Source organism: Martes martes, assembly GCF_963455335.1.
Source record: "Martes martes genome assembly, chromosome: 12".
NCBI classification, from domain to species: Eukaryota; Metazoa; Chordata; class Mammalia; order Carnivora; family Mustelidae; genus Martes; species Martes martes.
Window position 1 is genome coordinate 89,370,029 of NC_137900.1, and position 20,835 is coordinate 89,390,863.

At 61.0% G+C, this 20,835-nt stretch overlaps 3 protein-coding genes across 8 annotated transcripts in view; 1 reads left to right on the top strand and 2 right to left on the bottom strand.

The window, feature by feature from the left end:
- Positions 1-561: 561 nt before the first annotated feature.
- Positions 562-11,415, top strand: PKN3 (protein kinase N3). Its single transcript, XM_080820048.1, is given in 22 exon segments — positions 562-783; positions 2,947-3,187; positions 3,381-3,526; positions 4,005-4,144; positions 4,146-4,317; positions 4,533-4,716; positions 5,857-6,003; positions 6,087-6,196; positions 6,303-6,446; positions 6,835-6,910; positions 6,995-7,157; positions 7,351-7,453; positions 7,562-7,629; positions 7,919-7,982; positions 8,133-8,224; positions 8,511-8,687; positions 9,603-9,665; positions 9,756-9,832; positions 10,248-10,390; positions 10,477-10,584; positions 10,763-10,843; positions 10,947-11,415. Coding segments are annotated over 22 exon segments (2,922 nt in total). The 5' UTR covers positions 562-573; the 3' UTR covers positions 11,160-11,415.
- ZDHHC12 (zDHHC palmitoyltransferase 12) lies at positions 11,355-14,740 on the bottom strand. 5 transcript variants are annotated; one of them, XM_080820050.1, is made up of 5 exons: positions 14,612-14,740; positions 13,028-13,164; positions 12,573-12,650; positions 12,209-12,375; positions 11,355-12,020 (listed from the first exon to the last, which is right to left on the bottom strand). In XM_080820050.1, exons 1-5 carry the CDS (start codon positions 14,709-14,711, stop codon positions 11,690-11,692), a joined length of 813 nt encoding a protein of 270 aa, XP_080676176.1. In that variant the 5' UTR covers positions 14,712-14,740; the 3' UTR covers positions 11,355-11,689. The 5 variants fall into 5 exon arrangements, with proteins under 5 accessions (XP_080676176.1, XP_080676177.1, XP_080676178.1 ...); XM_080820051.1 differs by having other exon boundaries at positions 11,356-12,020; positions 12,209-12,372; XM_080820052.1 differs by having other exon boundaries at positions 11,359-12,051.
- A 3,363-nt stretch (positions 14,741-18,103) lies between these two features.
- Positions 18,104-20,835, bottom strand: part of ZER1 (zyg-11 related cell cycle regulator) — a 30,291-nt gene continuing 27,559 nt past the window's right edge. For both annotated transcript variants that reach the window (XM_080819553.1, XM_080819552.1), the window contains exon 16: positions 18,104-19,787. In XM_080819553.1, the coding sequence (XP_080675679.1) occupies positions 19,730-19,787 (58 nt within the window). In that variant the 3' untranslated portion in view covers positions 18,104-19,729. The remainder of the gene's footprint in view (positions 19,788-20,835) is intronic.

The window sequence follows — 20,835 nt, forward strand, 5'->3', positions numbered from 1 at the left end:
GGGCGACAGGTTTAGGATTAGCCCGTTTGACACAAGGACCTAAGACGATGAGAAACTTTCCGGGCGGGAAGCAGGTGGTGGCGGGGCTCGGAGGTACGGGCTGAGCCTGCGGGGCTGAGCCTGCGGGGACCGGGCGGGCCTCACAGCAGGGTCCTGCGGCCGGCAGGCGGCGCTATCGCCGCCCGGCCACCCCTCAGGGCAGCTAGAGAACCCCGGCCGGGGAAATGTCCCTTCCTGCCCTTCTATCCCGGGGCGGGGGTCCGCGTCACACCGAGCGGGAACCGCGGCCTCAGGAAAGGGACGCTGGGCCCCAAAGTCCGCGGGCCGTGGGAGCCGGGGAGGCGCGGGGGCCCGGGGCTGGGGAGTAGGGTCCCGGGCGCTGACCTCTCGCGCCGAGAGGCGGCGCTGATCCCAGGTCCCGCGAGGGCCAGCGGACCTCGGGAGGGGGCGCCCGATCCCGCGGCACCGGCTCCGCTTCCCGGGAAGTTTCAAGTTTGAAAGTCCTGGCGGAGGGGCCGGGGCTTCCGGAACGGCAGTGGTCGAGAGGAGGGGCCGTGCGGCCGGAGCGGCGCCATGGAGGAGGGGGCGCCGCGGCAGGTGAACGGCGCCGGGAGAGGCCGGGCTGCGGGCGCGGGCCGAGGGGCTCGGGAAGTCTCATGCACGCCGCGGGCGCCCCGAGCTCCGGCCGCGGCCCCGAGACCCGACCCCCAGCCCCTGCCCGGTCCATCCTCAGCCCCGGCCCCGGGCTTCGCTACACCTCGCAGGGCAGAGCTGAGCATGGGGGTGAGTCGTTCAGGTCCCCTGAGAACGTCCCTAAATCACCCCCAAGTGACTCAGAGCCTCCAGTCAGGCCAGCGCATGAGCACGTCCGAATCCGCAGTCAGGGCCACCGGGATGGGCCCCAAAGTTTCCTAAAATCGGTTCTTCCCCATGGGACCGTAAGACCATGGGAATCTGTCTGGAAAGCAAAGGGGGGCCGTAGGGGCACATTGGGACCAGTCCTGGGGGGAGAGGAACGTGTGCGCGCGCAGGGGGAAGAGGCGCGGGGCGGGGGCCAGTCTCTGCGCACTTGTGGGGGTCCTTCCCGGATCACAAAGGCATGTGGGGATTGGACACGAAAATGCGGGGTTCTGGCCCAACATCTGGGAGGCAACCTTGGGTCCACAGAGGGTTCTAGTCCAAAGGGCATGGGCGGGGCAGGGGGGGCGCCGGCAGTAGGGGCTGGTGGACACAGCAGCCAAAGCTGTGTGTTTGTGTGTCAGTGGGCGGGGAGGGGGGGCGGTCCACCCAGAGCAAATGGGGTGGGGTCCCAGCTGTAGAGCTGAGAGGCGGCCTGTGTCCTTGGCAGGATGCCAGAGCAGACAGGACCATGGGGAATGCCAAGGGTAAAGTGTCCCCCACAAGACTCCTGGAGAACCCCCACCCAGTGTCTTAGGCAGCCTTAAGCACTCCCTCCGCCCCCTCCCACCCCCTTCCTCCGGAGGTCCCTGGCCTGTTTCAGCCGTGGCTTGTACACATTTTCCTATTTCCTGTGAACCTCCGCCCAACAGCGGCAGCTGGGTGACTCAGGACCCCGGTGGCCGGGCCCCCCGCTCCATGGGATCTTTGTTTGCTCAGGCCTTTGGCTCTGGCCCTCTGGCCTAGGGCCCTCAAAGGATTTCCTGAGTCCCGCCCCTGCCCTCTGACAGCCAGGCCAGCAGGCCAGCGGAGGCCTGGGGTCGGGTGGGGGGTGTCCCTGAGGCTGGGGTGGCTCCCCTAGCACTGGGCGCAAGAGATGGAGACCCGAGAGGTAAGGTGGAGGCCCCAAAGGAGTCCACGGGGAGTGGGGGGCATCGTGGGTCACCCTGGGCTGAGGTCAGCTTTGGCACTGGTTGGTTCCAAATGTTGGCTTCTGAGAAGGAGCCTTTCCTCTTCCTTGCTCCCACCTGGGGTGAAGTGTGAGAAAGCTTCTACTTCCTCTTAGTAGCTGAGCTGGGAATGGCCTCCGGAGCCCTCCTCTGCCCCTCTCTGTGCCTCTGCTTTGCTACCTGCTGGAACATTCCTGGCTCCTACTCAGGCCTCTGGCTGCCCTCTGTGTGTGACCTTGGGTGGTTCCCTAACCTCCTTTCTGGCCCCAGATCTCAGCTGGAATTGCAGCCTTAGAGAGGGCAGCCCGACGGGTTGGTGGGCAGAGGGTGGCCTCCCCTTCCTGGTTGCTGTGACCTCGGGCAAGTTACTCAGCCTCTCTGTGTCTCAGCTTCCCCATCTGTAAAATGGGGATAACAACTATACCTACCTCATGGGGTTGTTGTGAGGATTCGCAAATTAATGTCTGCAAAGCTCGGAACAGACCCCGACACCATGTACTGTTGTCCCTTGAACAACCCAGGGGTCCGGGGCACTGACCGGCCCCCCGCTCCCCGGGCAGTTGAAAATGCACGTATAACTTTTGACTCCCCCAGAACTTAACTCCTTATAGCCTACTGGCGACCAGAAGCCTTACCAATAACATCAACAGTTGACTAATACCTGTAACGTGCATCACGTGTACCCTGCACTGTATTCTTACAATAAAGGAAGCTAGAAAAAGAGGAAATGTTATTAAGAAAATCCTAAGGAAGAGAAAATACATTTACAGCTCTGGGCTGTATGTATCGAAAACAATTTGCTTGTAAGTGGACCCATGAGGTTCAAACCCGTGTCGTTCAAGAGCTGACTGTACGCAGGATGAATTTTTCCCTTTCCCTCTCCTCTCTCGTAGCAGAGGGCGGGAGCACGGGTAGGGGGCACAGCTTCGGGGTTTGCATCTGGCCCGGGGATACTAGCCGGAAGGTCAGAGATGCCTCCCGAGATCAGGGGCTCCATCCTGGCACACCAGGATGGCACCAGGCACACCTCCGTTTGGGGGGACCCGCGGCCGCTGGTGGCTGGGATGGGAGGGGGCGTTACTGCTCTGCCATTCCACAGCCTGGAGCCGACCAGCGACCCCCTGAGGATGAGAAAGAGGTGATCCGCCGGGCCATCCAGAAGGAGCTGAAAATCAAGGAGGGTGTAGAGAACCTGCGGAGGGTAGCCACGGACCGCCGCCACCTGGGCCACGTGCAGCAGCTCCTGCGTTCCTCCAACCGCCGCCTGGAGCAGCTGCACGGAGAGCTGAGGGCGCTGCACGCGCGCATCGTGCTGCCGGACCCCGGGCCGGGCCTGGCGGGTGAGTGGGGAGTCGGACCCTCGGGGGCGGGAGGTGCTTTGCCCACCCAGCTCCTTGACCTCGGCCCTGACCCCTCTCAGATCTCAGGTGTCGCCCTGGCCAGGAGGGCTGGGGAGGGGTGGAGAGAGTGAGGCCCCAGGGCAGGGGACTCTCGGGTCTGGGTCAGGGCTTAATGCCCCCACGCTGTGCACAGAGCCTGTGACCCCGGGCCCGCCGCCCCCAGCGGAGCAGCCCAGGGCTCGGCACCTAGAGGCTCTCCGGAGGCAGCTGCAGGTGGAGCTGAAGGTGAAACAGGGGGCGGAGAACATGACGCGCACGTGTGCCACCGGCACGCCAAAGGTAAGGCTCCTGGGGTCTGGGGGGGAGAGGTGTGGCTCTCAGATTGTTAGGGGAGGGGCTGCCCCAGCCCCTATTCTGAGAGGGAATGGAGCCGGGCCAGTGACCCTCTAAGGGAGACACAGTCTTAGCCATTAGTCTGATGGGGGAGGCATAGCCCTCAAATCTCAGGCAGGTATAGCTTGAAGTCCTAATCTAACAGAGGAGGCCCAACTCGGTCTAATGGGGAAACCCCAGGCCATGTTCCCAGTGTAGGAGGGAAGGCCCAGTCCTGGCCCCGACTCCTAGTGGGGAGCCCAGTCCTGATGTGATGGGGGAAGCTTGACCCCAGCTCTTGTCTGATGGAGGAGGCCTCCATCTGATGGCGGAGGCTCTGCCCCAGACCGAGGCTAACAAGAGAGGCTTGGCTTCAGCTTTGGTCCCACAGGGGAGGCCCCGGGCTGGCCCTGGATCAGTGGGGGCATATGTCGTGACCCTACAGGAGAGGAAGCTCCTGGCAGCGGCCCAGCAGATGCTGCGGGACAGCCAGCTGAAGGTGGCCCTGCTAAGGATGAAGATCAGCAGCCTGGAGGCCAGTGGGTCTCCGGAACCAGGTGAGGCTTGGAGAGGCGGGGCTGGGCAGGGTTGAGTGGGGCGTGGGCCCGAGGGCTGACCCCCTCCTCCCAGGTCCCGAGCTGCTGGCAGAGGAGCTGAGACACCGGCTGCGCATTGAGGCCGCTGTGGCCGAGGGTGCCAAGAATGTGGTGAAGCTGCTGGGTGGCCGGCGAACGCACGACCGGAAGGCACTGGCCGAGGTCAGACCGGGGTGCCCTCCCTTTGTGACCGCTCCTCTCTGAGTGTCTGCTTGTCCCCACGCCACCCTCTGCACCGTGGTCGGGCTGTGCCGGGCAGCAGTTAGGAAACCGGACACACGTTCTGTCTGGCCTTCGTTGCGGGCAGGTGGCCTGAGCCCCTGGCCCTGGCCACCGCGTTCATGGGCCTGTCCACCCTGCGTGTTTCTGCTCCGCAGGCTCAGGCCCAGCTCCAGGAGTCCTCCCAGAAGCTGGACCTCCTGCGGCTGGCCTTGGAACAGCTGCTGGAGGAACTTCCTCCCGCTCACCCTCTGCGTGGCCGAGTGGCGAGGGAGCTGCGGACCGCTGTGTCTGGGAAGCCCCAGCCCTTGGGGGTGCTTGTGAAGCCCACAGCCGTGACAGGTAGCCAGGAGTCCCTCCCACATCAGGGCTCCCCTTTTCCTCCAGCGAGGGCCCTGAAACACAGAAGGGGTAGAACTCTGGAGAAAGAGTTTCAATCCGGGTCCCACCACCCCCTAGCTGCGTGAGCTTGGGCAATGGACTTCTGCTCTCTGGACTCTTAGGTTTTGTTTTTGTTTTTGTTTTTTTTTAAAGATATTATTTATTTATTTGACAGAGAGAGAGATCACAAGTAGGCAGAGAGGCAGGCAGGGAGAGAGAAAGAGGCTCCCGGCTGAGCAGAGAGCCTGATGCGGGGCTTGATCCCAAGACCCTGAGACCATGACCTGAGCCGAAGGCAGAGGCTTTAATCCACTGAGCCACCTGGGTGCCCCTGGACCCTCAGTTTATGCTTCTCTGTCAAATGGGGATGACAGCTCCTACTTCATGGGGTTGCTGTGAAAGTCAGCGAGTTGTCGCATGGGAAGCGCTAGGCACAGTGTCGGCATTGTCCACACACTATTGGCGAAGCTGTTATTTACGTGAGTAACCATGACAGTGGTTAAAGCACCCATGTTCCGGGAGCTCATAGCCCTGGCGGCGGTGGTACCCAGTCCTGGGCAGTTTGGACTACTAGAAAGTTGTTTTTTATCCCTGAGCTGGATTTGTCTGAATTGTAGCTGAATTCTAATCAACAAATAATCCAAGCATACTGCCTTTGGAAACCCTGAACTTCCTACCCAGGACACAGGGCCAGCCAGAGAGCCCAGTACCTTCCCTGCTCAGAGCTGGTTCAGGGTTAGATAGGCCACATCCCATTGTGAATAGAGCTGAGAAGGGGAAGTACAGGGGCTGCATGGGCTCCCTCAACTGGCTTTGGGAATTCAAGGAATGCTTCCTGGAGGAGGTGGTATCTACACTTAGCCTTGAAGGACTTCTGGGAATTGGTCAAGTAGACGAGATGGGCAAGGCAGGACAGGGCATGGCTTGTTAAAAGGCCTAGAATTCATTTGGGTGCTTGGGGCCACCTTATATCCTGTCTCCTGGCTAAGCCCCCCCCCCCCGCTTAAGGTGGGAAAGATCTGGGTTCAGCCATCTTGGGGAGACCTGGGTGTGGCAGAGGGAGAATGACACTTCACGGTGTTCCCCGCACTCTCCCCACAGGGACGCTGGAGGTCCGCCTCCTGGGCTGTGAGCAGCTGCTGACAGCTGTGCCTGGACGGTCCCCCGCGGCCGCGCTGGCTGGGAGCCCCTCCCAGGGCTGGCTCCGGGGCAGGGCCAAGCCGCAGCGTGGTGGAGGAGACCTGGCCAGTGAGTAGGGGGCCACAGGGAGCTGGGGACAGCAGACAACCTCCACTCCTCGCCTGCCCTGAGCTCCCTGTCCGGCCCTGCAGGTGAGGTGCTGGCCGTGCTGAAGGTGGACAATCGTGTCGTGGGCCAGACTGGCTGGGGGCCGGTGGCCAAGCAGTCCTGGGACCAGACGTTTATTGTCCCCCTGGAGCGGGTGAGCCGTGGGGCAGGCAGGTGTGACCTCGGGCCATGGGGCAGAAGGCCAGCCAAGTAGGGGCACATGCCGTGCTCCACTCCTCAACCTGGCCTCCCCGACGTAGGCCCGGGAGCTGGAGATCGGGGTGCGCTGGCGGGACTGGCGGCAGCTGTGCGGCGTGGCCTTCCTGCGGCTGGAGGACTTCCTGGACAATGCCTGTCACCAGCTCTCCCTCAGTCTGGTGCCCCAGGGACTGCTCTTTGCCCAGGTGCCCCTACCCTGCCCTCTGACCTGACTAGAAGGGCCTTCAAGACTAGGTGACCCATCAGAGTGGAAATTGGGGCCCCGAGGGAGGTGGTCTCCAGGAACTAAGGATTCCCAGCCCCTGTCTGAGGACTGCAGGGGAGTCTAGAGGCCCGCATCTTGGTCCTGACTGCCTAGCCTCACATGCGACCCTGGACAAGTGCCTCTCTTCTCTGGACCTCAGTTTCCCCACTGGTACCAACGCAGACACTGAATCCCTCTTTCTGGGCCCCTTTGGCTCTTGCATCACTGATACTGGGGGCTCAGGCTGGGATCCTGGAGATCAGGAGGTTCCCTGGTGGCAGGTGGGGTGGGAGAAGACCGGTCTCCAGCCCTGCCCTCTGTCCCTGCAGGTGACTTTCTGTGACCCTGTCATTGAGAGGAGGCCCCGGCTGCAGAGGCAGAAACGCATTTTCTCCAAACGCCGAGGTGTGGATGGGGAAAGGGTTGTGCATTTAGGGGGCAGGGCAGGGGCCGTTGGGGGCCCTGGGCTGAGCCCCGCTTTTGTCCCAGGTCAGGACTTCCTGAGGGCTTCACAGATGAACCTCAGCATGGCGGCCTGGGGACGCTTGGTCATGAGCCTGCTGCCTCCCTGCAGCTCCCCAAGCACGATCAGCCCCCCCAAAGCGTGCCCCGAGACCCCGTCCACACCCCGGGCTGACCCTGCCTCGCCCAGGTGAGAAGCCGCCCCACCTCCGGGGCCTGCTTCTCTGCCGCATCCACCTCTCTCCAGGTGCAAATGCTGTCTCTCCGTTCCCGTCACTCCCCCTCCGACCCTCCATCTGTCTGTCTCTGGCGTTGCTGTGCATCCGTCCCCACCGCTCTTCCATCGGCCTGTGCCCCACCACGTGTCTGCTCTCTCCATGTAGTCATTTCCCACCCAAGAAGAGCCCCTTGGGAGAAGAGACAAGGCCCCCGCCCAAGCCCCCACGCCTCTACCTGCCCCGGGAGCCGACCCCCGAGGAGATCCCGGTGAGGGGGTGCTGATGGCCCCGGGGGGCTGCTGGGTCAGGGGTGGTGGGGCTGGGGGGAAAGAGGGCGGGAAGCCCGGCTCTGTTCTGAGCCCCTCTGCCCTCACAGCGCACCAAACGTCCCCACATGGAGCCTAGGACACGTCTCGGGCCGCCGCCTCCTGCCTCAGCCACCAGGTACCCCCGTCGGGGTCACTTTTATGCTTAAATTTTGTACCTACTCACTTGGGGTGTCCATTCAGACACCATCTGATGCTCCTTGCTGTCAGGTTCTTACTCACTAAAGCCATATTACTGAGCTCCAGCTGCATTCCAGACTCTAGGAAACCGCTGTCCCCGGAACCCCCTACCCCCACCCCCAGGCTGTCCAGCCTCATTGGTGGGGACAGCCCAGGACTGGACATGGAGGGTTTGGAGCAGCTCTTCATGGAGGCCCAGCTCTTGTCCTGTGTCCTCTCTCTTGCAGGAGAGCCCCCCGGCTTCAGGACTTTCGCTGCTTGGCCGTGCTGGGCCGGGGACACTTTGGGAAGGTAGTGGGCCGAGGAGGGGACCATGGGAGGAGGTGGGCAGGCCCCAGCACCTGAGCTGGGAGGACGCTGTGATCCATGGGGCCGTGGGTGGGGGAAGCAAAGGCTGCCCTGTGCCGTCCACCTGGAGCCTGAGCTCTCTCTGGTCCCCAGGTCCTCCTGGTCCAGTTCAAGGGCACGGGGAAATATTACGCCATCAAAGCGCTCAAGAAGCAGGAGGTGCTGAGCCGGGATGAGATGGAGAGGTGTGTAGTCAGGCCCGTGGGCGTCCGGCCCTGGAGGGGATCCTGGATGGCTGGCCTGGGCCGGGGGCACCAGAAGGCGCTAAGTGCTCCTGGGGCCAGTCAGTCCTGGCTTCTCTTTCTAGCACCCACAGCAGTTAACTGGGTGCCCTTGGGCAGGTCCTGTCTTCTCTTGGCCTGATATGTAGAAACCATCATTCTACCACCTGACACTTGGAAACGCCAGAGGGCCAGGGCTCAGTCAGCAGGGGTCTTCCTTCCCTCCAAACACCCCCTCCCCCCATCACAGCCTTTATTGCGAGAAACGCATCCTGGAGGCCGTGGGCCGCACGGGGCACCCCTTCCTGCTCTCCCTCCTTGCCTGCTTCCAGACCTCCAGCCACGCCTGCTTCGTGACCGAGTTTGCAGCTGGTGGCGACCTCATGATGCAGATCCATGAGGATGTCTTCCCTGAGCCCCAGGCCCGGTGGGTGCCCACCCTTCTTGTCTGCCTCTCCCAGCAAGCCTTTCCTGGTCCACTCTGCCCCGCTCCCTTCACCCTGCTTCCCCCAGGGTGCCCAGCAGCAGAACAGTGTGGAGTCGGGGAAGCCTTGGTTCAAACCCTGGTTGTCGCTCTCGTCAGCTCTCACAGCACCTCTGACCTTGGGCCTCAGTTTATGGAGCTGTGAATGGGGCACATGAGAACTAGGTCATAGGCTTGTTGGGTAGATGAACCCAATGTTTATAAAGTATGGAGCACGGGAACCTGTGACTAGTAAGGGACTGGCAGCTGGAGTTATTTCTGTTTTCTTTTTTTCTTAAAGATTTTATTTATTTGTCAAAGTGAGAGAGAGAGCGCACAAGTAGGGGAAGCAGCAGGGAGAGGGAGAAGCAGACTCCCCGCTGAGCAGGGAGCCCGATGCGGGGCTCGATCCCAGGACCCTGAGATCATGACCTGAGCTGAAGGCAGACACTTAACCGACTGAGCCACCCAGGCACCCCTGGAATTATTTCTTGAGTAGCAGAGTGCTGGTTCTGGAGTATGGGTCTGCCACTAGCTGTGTGACCCCAGGGGCATCCCTGATCTGAGTCTCAGATCCTCCTTTGAAAAACAGATGTGATGAGTATCAGCGGTGCATGGCTGGGAGGATGTGGCAGAGTAAGGCGTGAGGACATGTGGCATCATTCCTGGCACAATCTCAGAGCCCAGAGCGGGCAGCAACCTTGGGGCCACTGTCTGGAGAAGCACCTACTCTCCCCGCCCCCTCCCCCTGGCATCTGACTCTGGCTGGGACATTCAGGGCTGCCTGGGTTGGGGCCATCCTGGTGTCTCCCCACCCTGCCCACCGCAGTCTTGGGCCTGAACTCCCTCCGCCACCCCCGCCCCCCATGCCACTCACAGGTTCTACCTGGCCTGTGTGGTCCTCGGGCTGCAGTTCTTACATGAGAAGAAGATCATTTACAGGTAACTTGCCGCAGAGGTGTGGGGGCGGGGGCCACTGCCCTCCTCCTGCAATGCTCCAGGGCCCCTTTGATCTGCCCCCCTTACCCTCAGGGACCTGAAGTTGGATAACCTGCTGCTGGATGCCCAGGGTTTCCTGAAGATCGCAGACTTTGGGCTGTGTAAGGAAGGTGGGTCCCTGCTGCCCAGGATTCACTGTCCTCCAGCGCTGCTCCCCCAGCCCAGGCCAGCAGGGTTGTGGCCCCCCATCCCCACCCCGGCCCTCATTCCAGGGACCAGCCGGAGACACCGGTTTTTCCTTCCCAGCCTGAGAGGCTCTTGAAGAGCCCCAGCCTGCCCTCAGCCAGAGGGAGAGGGCACCAGGTTCTCCTTTTCCTTCGTGACCTTGGCATATGAACTTGACTGAGGCTCCGCTTTCTCCTGTCAGATGGCGTAAAAACTGCTCCCCCTCCTAGGGTATGGGGCAGGGCTTGGCATGGGTCTCGGTACCTGGGGTCATGAGGGTTGGCTGTTGATTCTTGCGCCCACTGAGGCTGTGTGGATGAGACATGTCGGGCCAGCACCAGTGTGGATGCTGGTTTGCAGGGATCGGCTTTGGAGACCGGACGAGCACATTCTGCGGCACCCCAGAGTTCCTGGCCCCGGAGGTGCTGACCCAGGAGGCCTACACACGGGCCGTGGACTGGTGGGGCTTGGGTGTGCTGCTCTATGAGATGCTGGTGGGTGAGGTAAGCACTGGACCTGGGCTGCTGGGGCTGCTAGGTGGGGGCGGGGGGTGTATTTAGGCACCCTGGTGAGCCCCCTTTCCCTCTAGTGCCCATTCCCCGGAGACACGGAAGAGGAGGTGTTTGACTGCATCGTCAATGCGGATGCCCCATATCCCCGCTTTCTGTCGGTGCAAGGTCTCGAGCTCATTCAGAAGGTGATCACCCCTGGGGGGCTGGGCAGGGCTGGGCTGGACAGTGGCCATGGCTCACGGCTGCCCCGTCACCACCCATTCTCTTGGGGGTCCCGCGGCCCAGCTCACTTGGGGAACATGGGCAGGTAGGCAGTGCCTGGGGCCAAGTGCCCTCTGTGAGCCCCCCCGTCGTCTGGCCCAGCTCCTGCAGAAGTGCCCGGAGCAGCGCCTGGGGGCAGGTGAGCAGGACGCGGAGGAGATCAAAACCCAGCCCTTCTTCAGGGTGAGTGGTGCCCGGTGCCGGGTGCCTGGCACAGGGGGAAGGCTGGCGTGGCCGCGCGGGCCGCCGTTCGTCGTCTCAGGCAGCTCTCCCCTTGCCCCCCCAGACCACGGACTGGCAGGCCCTGCTCGCCCGCACCGTCCAGCCCCCGTTCCTGCCCACACTCTGCGGCCCTACAGACCTGCGCTACTTCGAGGGCGAGTTCACGGGGCTGCCGCCAGCCCTGACCCCGCCCGACCCCCGCTGCCCCCTGACCGCCCGCCAGCAGGCCGCCTTCCGAGACTTCGACTTTGTGTCCGAGAGATTCCTGGGGCCCTGAGGGCCTCTCGGGTGCGTCCGCCCTGTCTCCCCAGCTGCGTGCCCTGCCCTGGAGGCCTGGGCCTCCCTGGGTTATTTGTGGGTCTTGGGCCTTGAAGTGGCAGCTGTGGGGCTGCTGTGGGGGGCTGTCCGCTCCCTGCCACCGCCACCCCCCCCCCGCCCAGGAGACCTGGACCAGAAAGGGCAGCACAACAAAGAGCAGTTGGTTTTTTTAATACTTGACTTGCTTTATAGATTATTAAACTTATAAAACTGTGCACCGGAGGCATCCTGGCGTGGGGGGCAGGGCAGAGGTCTCCGAAGCCCGGGTCTCTGGTGCCTGAGGCCCCCCCCCCCCCACGTCCTGTGCCTCCATTCTTCCTTTACAGGGCACCTGCCCACTGACACAGGGTTCTGTCGTTCGGCTCCGCTCCGAGGCCTCGGAGGAGTGGGCAGGAGCCAAGGACCTCAGGGCCCTCTGAGGGCCGGCCCCAGCGGGCTGCGTCCCCTCTGGTTTTCAGGCACAAGATGGCGGCCTTGCCTCCCGTGACCCTAAACAGCCTGGCTTCTGCCTTCCTCCTCCTCCTCCTCTCCCTCGGCCCAGAGGGTCTCCCAGGACCCTGAGGGCCACCCGCAGAAGAAGTGGGCCAGGTTGCGGGTCAGGCCGCGGTCGAAGGGGTTGCTGGGGCGCTGGCGGAGATAGGCAATGCGGTGCGAGGAGATGAACTCCCAGGTGGTGGTGTTGCTGGCCACCAGGTAGAGGTGCGAGGCGAGGAGCAGGCTGGCCACCAAGGAGAAGAGGGAGAGCAGCAGGAAGGTGGCGAACAGCAGCCCGCTGGAGCGCAGCCAGAGCCCCCAAGGCCGGAAGAAATGGAGGCCAGACCTGCAGGGCAGGAGACAGATGGGGAGTAAGGCTGGGGGAAGGCAGGGGTACCCCCAGGGAGCCCCGGTGGGCAGGCTGCGTGGGAGGAGGTCCGAGGGCACGGAGAGGGAGTCCCGGCTCTCCCCCCACCTTGCGGACGGATGCTGCGGCCCTCCATCCCCCGTAGCCAGGGCAGTAGTGGAACCCACCAGGCCAGGTAGAGGCCCCACAGAAGCACCACCAGCTGCAGCGCCAAGTAGGCCACGAAGAGCGGGTGGTTGCGCTCCCCCACGCAGTTCTCCATCCAGGGGCAGTGGTGGTCGTAGCGGCGCACGCAGCGCCGGCACTCGCGGCAGTGCCGGGCCCGCAGGGGCTGCTGTGGGCAGGGAGGGAGGCAGGCTCAAGGCCAGCTCCCCTCTGGGCCCAAGACGGAGGGGAGTGGTGAAGTCAGGAGGCTGGGGCCTCCATCAGGGAGGCCTTCCTGGAGGGGGGAGGCCAAGGCACAGGGGGCAGGAGGTCAGGGAGTCTCCACCTTGCCCCCACGCCCTCCCGTGGAGGTCCCTGGTCACCCACCAGCACCAGGCAGTATCTGCAGCGCCGTAGGGGGATGGCTTGGGGAACCATGGCCGTCTGCTCCTCCTTCACCTCCTCCTGAAAGTGGGAGAGGGGTATGAGATCGGGTCCCCTTGGGAGGCAGAAGGTACCGGTCGACATTTCCCTTGGGGGCTAGCTTAGCTCCGGGTCTGCGCAGTTGGGGGCCCATCCCCTGTGTCTTGGAGGGGGTCTGGAGGGGCAGAATGCTCTCTCTGAGTGAAGCGAAGCTGTGTGACCTCTACCCGTTGTTTTCCCTCGCTGGGCCTTGGTGATTTCCTCTTTGTAGGATGGGGTTCTAGGGCTGCTAAGAGGATTCACTGAGGCACCTCCAGCAGAGCCGCTCTGCACAGATCCTGGCATGAGACTGTTACAGAGGCCTCGCGTGTCCTGTTGCGGGGAGAGAGGGTTCAGGCCCCCAGGGGCCCCCTGGTTACCTGGGGCTGGGGCTGGACATTCACATATCCCGGGTCCATGAGCGACACAGCCAGGTAGAGCAGCAGGGAACCCAGCACGAGGAGCAGGAAGGTAAGGGGCAGGAGCAGCTCCCCCTGCTCTTCCCACTGCCGCAGAGCTGGAGAGGCCAGAGGAGGACAGTGAGGCTGAGGCCCGAGCTGAACAGGAGAAGGCTGCGTGTTGGGGGGTGTAGTTGAAGGTGGGGAGTCTGTCCCTGGCTGAACAAAAGCCTGGAGATGGGGTTTAATGAGCGGTCAAGTCTGCAAGTGTTGCCACTGCATAGGGTACAGGAGGGAGAAGTTGCGGTGGGGCGGGGGGGGAGGCAGTTCATCTGCCTTTTATCTGGAAGGCGAAGGGCAGTAGGGAGCCATGGAAGCTTATAGGGTCAGAACTGTTTCTGAAAACCCTCCTGCTGGAGAAAGATGGATGAGGGAGCAGGAGGAAGCCTGGAGGCAGAGAGCTTATCCAGGAGGGAGAGGAGGGTAGCCAGACAAGGGCACTGGCAGGAAGAGTGCAGACAAAAGGATGGACAGATAAGGGGGAAGGGGGTGAAGGGGCCAGACTTGACTAGATGCGTGGGAGAGGGAGGAGGGGTCCCTGCTGTCAGCTCCATGATGGGGAGACCAGCCAGGTCTGATATGCCCATGAGATAGAGACAGAGGAGGGGCTGGCCAGGGACGGTCCAACTCATGGGGGTGAATGAGGATTTGGGGGGGAGCAGGGGTGAGGAGTGAGGTGCATGGGACATGTAGATGACAGTGTGTGGACAGCTCAGGGGTCCCTTGGTTATGAAAAGGAGCAGAGAAGGAAAGGTGGGTTGGGGGGCTCCTTTTTGATGGGGAGACTGAGCACAGTTTTAGGCTTAAGGGTGAGGACCATGGAGGAGGCTTGAGAAGGTCTTGGGAGGAAAGTGACAACAGCCCTAGTCCAGGGGCTGAGGCTGGAGTAAGGAAGGGGGAGTGGGGCTACCCTAGCTGGCAGGGAGGGAGGGTGGGTAAGAACTTGGGTTGGAAGTAGCCTGGCAGATAAAGAGGGAAAGGATGTTAGCGGGATTAGGGACCTCAGGGCAAGAAGTGAGGGCGGCGAAGTGAGGGGCGGGCCACTCCCCTCGGTGTCTTCTTGACCTACAGCGTGGGGAGCGTGGACTTGGGCAGCTAGTGGCCACGGAAACGGGTGGGGTGCCAGTTCTTGATCTACTTGATCCTCGGAATCTTACGGAGGGACGGTTGGGAGTCAGTTCCTGGGAAGGACCGGGTGGGTCCCGGGATCAGGGGAGATGGGGGCTCAGGTCGGACGTCAGATCTGGAGGGGACCGGATGGGTCCTGGGATGCACAGGGCATCTGGCAGGGATCAGGAAGATGCCGGGATTATTAGGGATCAACTGGGTATTAGGCAGAAGGCAGGTGGCTCTTGGAATGATAGATGGGGAAGAGGCTCAGGAGCTAGCGGAAATGGGGTGAATCCCAGGATTTCTGGGGCTTCAGCTGGAGACCCAGTGAAACCCAAACGTCTGGGGAACCACGCGGGATTGGGTGGGTCCGGGGTCGCGCGGGGTCCGGCTCACCGGTATCGTGCAGGAAGAGCACCAGCGTGATCCCCCAGGTCAGCACAGTGTGCCCGGTCCGCACCAGGACCCCTGGGCTGAGAAGCGCCCACGGCGCCATCTCCTCGGCCCGGGGCCCCACCCGGAAGAAGCGCCCGGAGGGGCGGGCCCTTCGAAGGAGAGGGGCCGCGGCCACCCGGGGATTGGCGGATCTTGGAGGTAGGCGGGGCCTTATTGGGCCGGGGAGGCTGTCTATTGGATAGCAGCTGCGGCCGCGTAGGCCCTCGAGCCAACAGGTGCCTGAAGAGGCTGAGGGCGGGGCCGGCGCGCGCGCAGCTGGTAACTCCCTCAGCCCCAGCCCCCACCAGCCAGGTAACTTTTGAAAGCCGAAGAGCAGGCGCGAGTCTCGACCCCACCCCCTTGGGCTCCCATCCAGCCATCCCCAACCCCACGGCGTCGCGCATGCGTATAGTTCTCCGGGCGCTTCCATGTTCAAGGTGTTTGGTGTGACTCCAGGTTGTGGACATGTGCCGGTTTCTAGGGTGTGATGCCTGAGGTCTCTAGGGGGGCAGGACTCGCCCTCGGATGCTTCGTGGTGACACCCTTACCTCCTCGCTATTCATTTTTAGATACTGCGAACAGGATGAGAGCAAAGTGGTCGTCCCGGGTGCAGATCCTGGGTACGAGGGGCTCAAGTGGAGTCAGTCAGAAATACCAGCACTGCCCCTTCCTATCTGTGTGAGCTCGGGCAAGTTACTGAACCACTCTGAGCTCTGTTTTCTGTCTATATAGTGAAGACTGATGATACCATCCCCCTGACAGGGGGTTGGGAGGATTAAATAATGCAAGGACAGTGTCTAGTACGGGACTGTCATCTTCCCCACTGTAAGCCAACACCTCACCCTGCCCGAAGGACTTGCCCAACTTGAGGCTTCGGGATATTCTAAAATGAAACCTCATCATCATTCACTGTTCACATTCCTTTAACTGTGTCCCCAGGGCACTCCCCATTCAGCTCTGCCTTTCCACCCACACTTCCCACTGATAGCAACATCCACCTTCTTTCTCCAACAGATTGGCCCTTCAGGCCCCTTCAGTACACTCTTCTCGCGTCTGTTGTTTTGTCAGCTCAGCATACCCTTTTCTGTTGGGAAACTGACTTTTCCCCACCCCATGTGGCTCTGGAGGAAATCTGTCCCTCACTCTACCGGGTGGCAGGAGACAAGATGTGGTCATGTGACTCTACAGGGCCAAACCCGGGTCCCCATATCAATGTCTCCGGTGATTGGTCCTAGGTGGTGGACATGTGACTCAGCAGAGCCAATTAGAACAGTCTATAAGAGTACTGTATAAATGCTGAGAGGGAAAGGGGCTCTCTGGATCTCAAGCATAAGGAATAGGAAGTAAGGGCAACTGGCAGCTGTCTTTACACCACGAGGAGGGAGACTGTGCCAAGAGAGAATGAAGCCAACTTATAGAGTCACAGAGATAAGCAACACTGAAAGAAGGAGTGAGAGAGTCTTAGCAATGTTGTCTCCGCCCCTAGACCCAGCTATTCCTGAAGCTGATATTAATCTCTAGGTTCCCTTAATGAATTTCCTCCCACCTCTGACCAGCCTGGCTGGGTATTTGAGTTGAGTGACTGTCACTTGCAACTCAATCTTGGTTACTGCAATGGGTGGCTTAGTGTGCTGAATGGAAACACTTAAATCACGCCAAAGCTTCCATGAGTCATGCCCTGTGCTGGTGTGAAAGATAGACAAAGTCAAACACTAGTTAAAGTGGTAAGGACAGATTTTCATCAGTAACATGCTATTGCAATGTAAATTGAATGCAACTCTCATTTGTACAGAGGTGACTGGGTGTTTTAAAGGAACCAGGAGGGAGTGGAAAAAGAGAACAGCGGTGGCTTGAACAGACTCAGGGAAGTGAAAAATTTTAAAGGGTTGGTCAATGTAAATGCTGAGGAGGCCAGCTGTGTATGCGAGCTGGCAATAGCTGAAGTTAGGTGCCTGTCCTCCCACAGGGACTAGGAGATGGAGGCCTGATCCTCCCTGAGCACTGCTCTTTGAAGGAATGGCTTTCAGGTCTCCTGAGTTGCAGAAGACGCAAATACATTTCAAAGGGACAGAGGAAGGATTCCCAACCGTAAGCCCTTTTTAGCAAATCCTAAGACAGGGTGGTGTGGGGGGGGGGGTGAGGTGGGGCTCGGGTCAGGTGGTGGCTGAAACAGTAAGTTCTTTTGGCAGCTTGGAGGCAGGCCCTTTAAGGGGGTCTGGGGTCATTCTAGGGCTGCGACCTTGAGCTGTGAGAAACTACCTTAGTGGTTTAGTGTTTTAAGGTAGGGGAGGGAGATGGACAAAATCACTTGTGGTAAGAGCCGGTAGTAGGGCTCTTAGAGGCCCAGGTTGAGGTGTAGTTGAAAACAGGGCTCAGGGGAGCCTGACTAGAGTCTGGCCAAGGAGTGAGTCTTTGTCTCTGGGCACTGGCCACACACGTGGCCTTTGACTGGCCACCAGCATCTAGACTGTTCTTTGGGGAACAGCTCTCCTCAATTGGGTGCAGCCTTGCTGGTGCCTCAGGAGCACGGAGGGCACTGTCAGCAGTTCCACAAGGTCAAAGCCGGATGCCCAGCTGCTTCTCCAGGTCCTCCTGCTCATGCCCTTGTTCCTTCGCTCTGCTGTGGCTGCAGGGCCGGCTTCGTGGCTCTCCCTGTAAGGCCCCTGTAGCAGGCCCCTCTGTCTGCGGTGCTCTTTCTGTGGCTGTCACAGCCAGGTCGGGCAGCACCCCCCCCACACCCCTTTTTAAAAGATTTATTTATTTATTTTAGAGGAGGGAGGGGCAGAGGGAGAGGGGGAGAGAGAGAATCCCCATCAAGTGGGGATCCCAACCCAGGGCTCGATCCCACGGCTCTTGAGATCATAACCTGAGCTGAAATCAAGAGTCGGACACTTAACCGACTGAGCCCCCCGGCACCCCGCGGCAGCCTTGTCTTTCGCTGGATTCGGCTCACACGTCTCCTCTCGTGAGAAGCCTCCGTGCCTGCTTGGGGACACCATGTTGTCTCTTACCTCCACGCTGAAGGTGCTCTTTCCCTCGCTGAACCATGGCTGCCCAGCTAACCCGTCTCCCCGGGCCCTCCCCTCCACTCCTGCCAGCGCACGGGAGGCGCCCTCTCTGTGCCCCCTGCTCGCTGCACACGGGGTCGTAATCTCACACAGAACATCGTCTCTACCATCAGCCTGGACCACCCTGGGCAGAGGGCCTGCTGCCAGCTGCATCCCGGTGTCCGGGCATGGGGGTGTGGGGAGAATGGGAGGCGGCTCGGACTTCAGGCCAATCCGCCACCTGTGTCCAGGCTGCAGTTCACTGGCCCTCCAGGCTGGGCACGCAAATTGGCCCGAGGCACCCTCCCTGCTGCAGGTCCCCTCATTCACGGCCAAGTGCCCAAACTGGTTCCAGCCCCTCTCCTGACCCCATCCCTTCTGCAAAAAAAGACACCCTGTTCCTTCCACTTTGCACAAAAATGTATTTCTGTGACATCCCAAAGTACAGACATTTACCCAGGCCCCAGGTGGTAAAGCAACGCGATGTGAACTCTGCCCAGGGTCTGGGCAGGGAAGGGAGGGGCAGGTGTGGCCTGTCCGCCACGTTCAGGAAGCGCAGGGCAGCCACCCCCTTCCCGGGGCTGGCAGGGACAGACTTTTGGGGGAAAAGGCCTGGTGCCTCTCCCCTAGGCTGCTCATCCAGCCTGTTCTGCCTTGAGGCAGAAATGCTAGGAGAATCCAAAAACAGGCCCAGGAAGGAGGAAGGAAAAAAGGTCATCCCCTCGGGGATGCCTGCAGAGCTGGCCCTGCTCCCCCAGAGCCTTGTTCTGGAAAGGCCTCCTCGCCGCCGCCTGTCTCCAGAGAGCAATGCAGAGTTACATCAAGGGAGGACCACAAGATATTTCAAGATACATTTGCAGCTCACACTTCTCTGAAACACAGCACAGAGGTTCCCAAGGTAAAGCCTGGGGGCAGGGAGGAGGGGCTCAGAAGGGCCACGTGGGGCCACTGCAGGCTGTGCCCAGTGCTGGTCTGGAAGCAGCTACCTGTTGGCTGCGGGTCCGGCTGGAGTGGGGACCGCCTGCCTCACCGAGAGGCATGTGGGGTCCTCCGGGCAGCGGGGCATGTGTGTGTGTGTGTGTGTGTGTGTGTGTGGTGGGGGGTAAAAGAGGCCGGCTCAGTTCTGCTGGTGGGGTGCCTGGGCACCTTGGGTGCTGCGGGCAGGGGAAGGGGTGGGGAGTGAGGAGCAAGCCCCAGGCCCCAGCGGTGCTGGCTCCCAGGGCTGGGGCGGGGGCTGAATATGTTTGGCAGAAGGGGCAGTGGAATCTGCCTGAGTTCTGACCAGCCCTGGGCTGGGGCCTTCAGTAGCCTGGGACCTGGTGGGAGACCAGCAGGCAGCCTCTATAGCAGCGTGGCCTCAGGCAGGTCTGGCCAGAGAACTGGCAGGGGGCCATCGGGAGCCCCACTCCTGAGGGTCCCCGGGGGCTGGGGCCGCCTAAGCACTCACTTCCTTGCCCCGGATGCCCGACGGCTGGGAGCACCAAGGCATTCGGGAGACCCAGTGGGGCTAGTTTTCCTCCCAAACCCCATCAGCCACACCCAGGAGCCCAGATGGGGTTCTCAGCCTTTGGTGGCTGCGTTAGGGTGCGGGAGTGGGCTTTTAGAAGCCCGCTGCCTCTCCTAATGGGAAGCGAGGCCAGGGTCTGAGGTCACTGGGAAAGGACCGGACTCTCATGACGTTTGAGGCATTGAGTCTTAGAGGGGTGGGAGTGAGTGGCAGCAATGAAGGCCTGGAGTTGGGGCTTGAGAGCGGCCGAGGGAGCTGCGGGGACTCAAGGAGTGTTCTTTTGTTTTTGTACAGAAATCATACACACAAAACTTCACACTTCCTAACCAAAAAAAATAATATATATATATATATATAATATATATATATCTCACTAATGTTAAGGAAAAGCGTCGGTTGTGCAAAAGTCCCCGTGTCCCTTCATCCAGCACGAGGCTACCCGGAGATGGTCGCCCGCTGGGCTGCTTGAGAGCTTCCTCCCCTCCTTGTGGTCCAGAGCAGTGGCGGCCGTGGGGGCGGAGGCCTCTATCTGGACGTGTCCATGTTCTCCTCTTTAAAGTTACTGCAGTGCCCAATCACCTTGCTGGAGACCATGGGAGAGAGGATCAGAGGGCGGCCTTGGGTCAGGTGGGGTTGGCTCCTCCCGGCAGGGGAGGCCACTGGATTTGGCAGCCAGTGTCAGCAGTGATGCTGATGTGAGCGAGGAGGTGTGCTCGGGGGTTGGGGAGCGGGGGGTGGGGGGGCTGGCATGTGCTGAGTGCCCAGAAAATGGCACCTGAGCACACCAATACGATCAGCCCCCTGGTCCCCCTCCTTCCTCCCTAGGCCCCTCCCCTTCCCTACCTCTCAACCCTGGGGTCTCTCTGGTTAGGGGCTCCCCTGAATTGGCTCACACCTGACCTTCCCAACCCTCTCTGCTCCTTTCTTGAGCACCACCTGCCTTCTTCACTTTCTCCCTGCCTACTGGGGCGGCAGACTCGTGGTCCCCAAATTGCCTGCGGGCCAGATTCCCCCAGAGAGCCTGAGCCCACGGCCGTCTGGGTGGGGCCAGGGCAGCTGTGCCAGCACGAGGGCCCTTGACACCCTCCAGCAGCCAGGGGGCCAGTGCCGCGGTCTCAGGAACCGCCACTGGTGCTCAGAGCCCCAGTCTCGTGCCCCCTCTGGACTGACCCTTGAGAACCGCTGGCCCACTGCAATCAGGTGTCACTGGGGACCTCGGATGGCCTTCCTGTTCGACACTACGCCTTTGGGTTGGTAGGGAGCAGGGGGTGGTACTCACTGCAGCCTCCATGTGCTAAAGAGGAGCCTACTGCCTCTTAGGAAATAGGGGGTGTCCAGAGTGGGCCGGGAGTGGGATAGGCGGAGTGACTTCTCAGCTCCCTCTTAGTGTCACTCACACCTGCTTCAGACAGGCTGGCTGGCTCAGATATGCATCTCAGGTCTTACAGAGATGTTCAAAGGGACTGTGGTAGACGTTCAAAGGGACTGGCGGCTCTACCATGTGCATGGCCTTCACACCTTCACGTGTGCAAACCCATTCGCACTCGCCGGCCAGTTCTCTCGAATATTCTTTACCACGTGGTGTCCTCTCTTGTTGGAAGGTCTTTGGCAAAAAATGATGAATTCTGACC

Bases quoted from the DNA above. Each gene is read 5' to 3' on its own strand.
- ZDHHC12 (XM_080820049.1), bottom strand. From the start codon at position 14,711: ATGGCGCCGTGGGCGCTTCTCAGCCCAGGGGTCCTGGTGCGGACCGGG. The intron at 12,373-12,572 runs GTGGGTGACCAG...TGCCCACAGCAG, and splicing joins GCAGATACTGCCTGGTGCTG to CCCCTGCGGGCCCGGCACTG. The intron at 12,021-12,208 runs GTGGGTTCCACT...CCTGCCCTGCAG, and splicing joins TGGGGCCTCTACCTGGCCTG to GTCTGGCCTCCATTTCTTCC.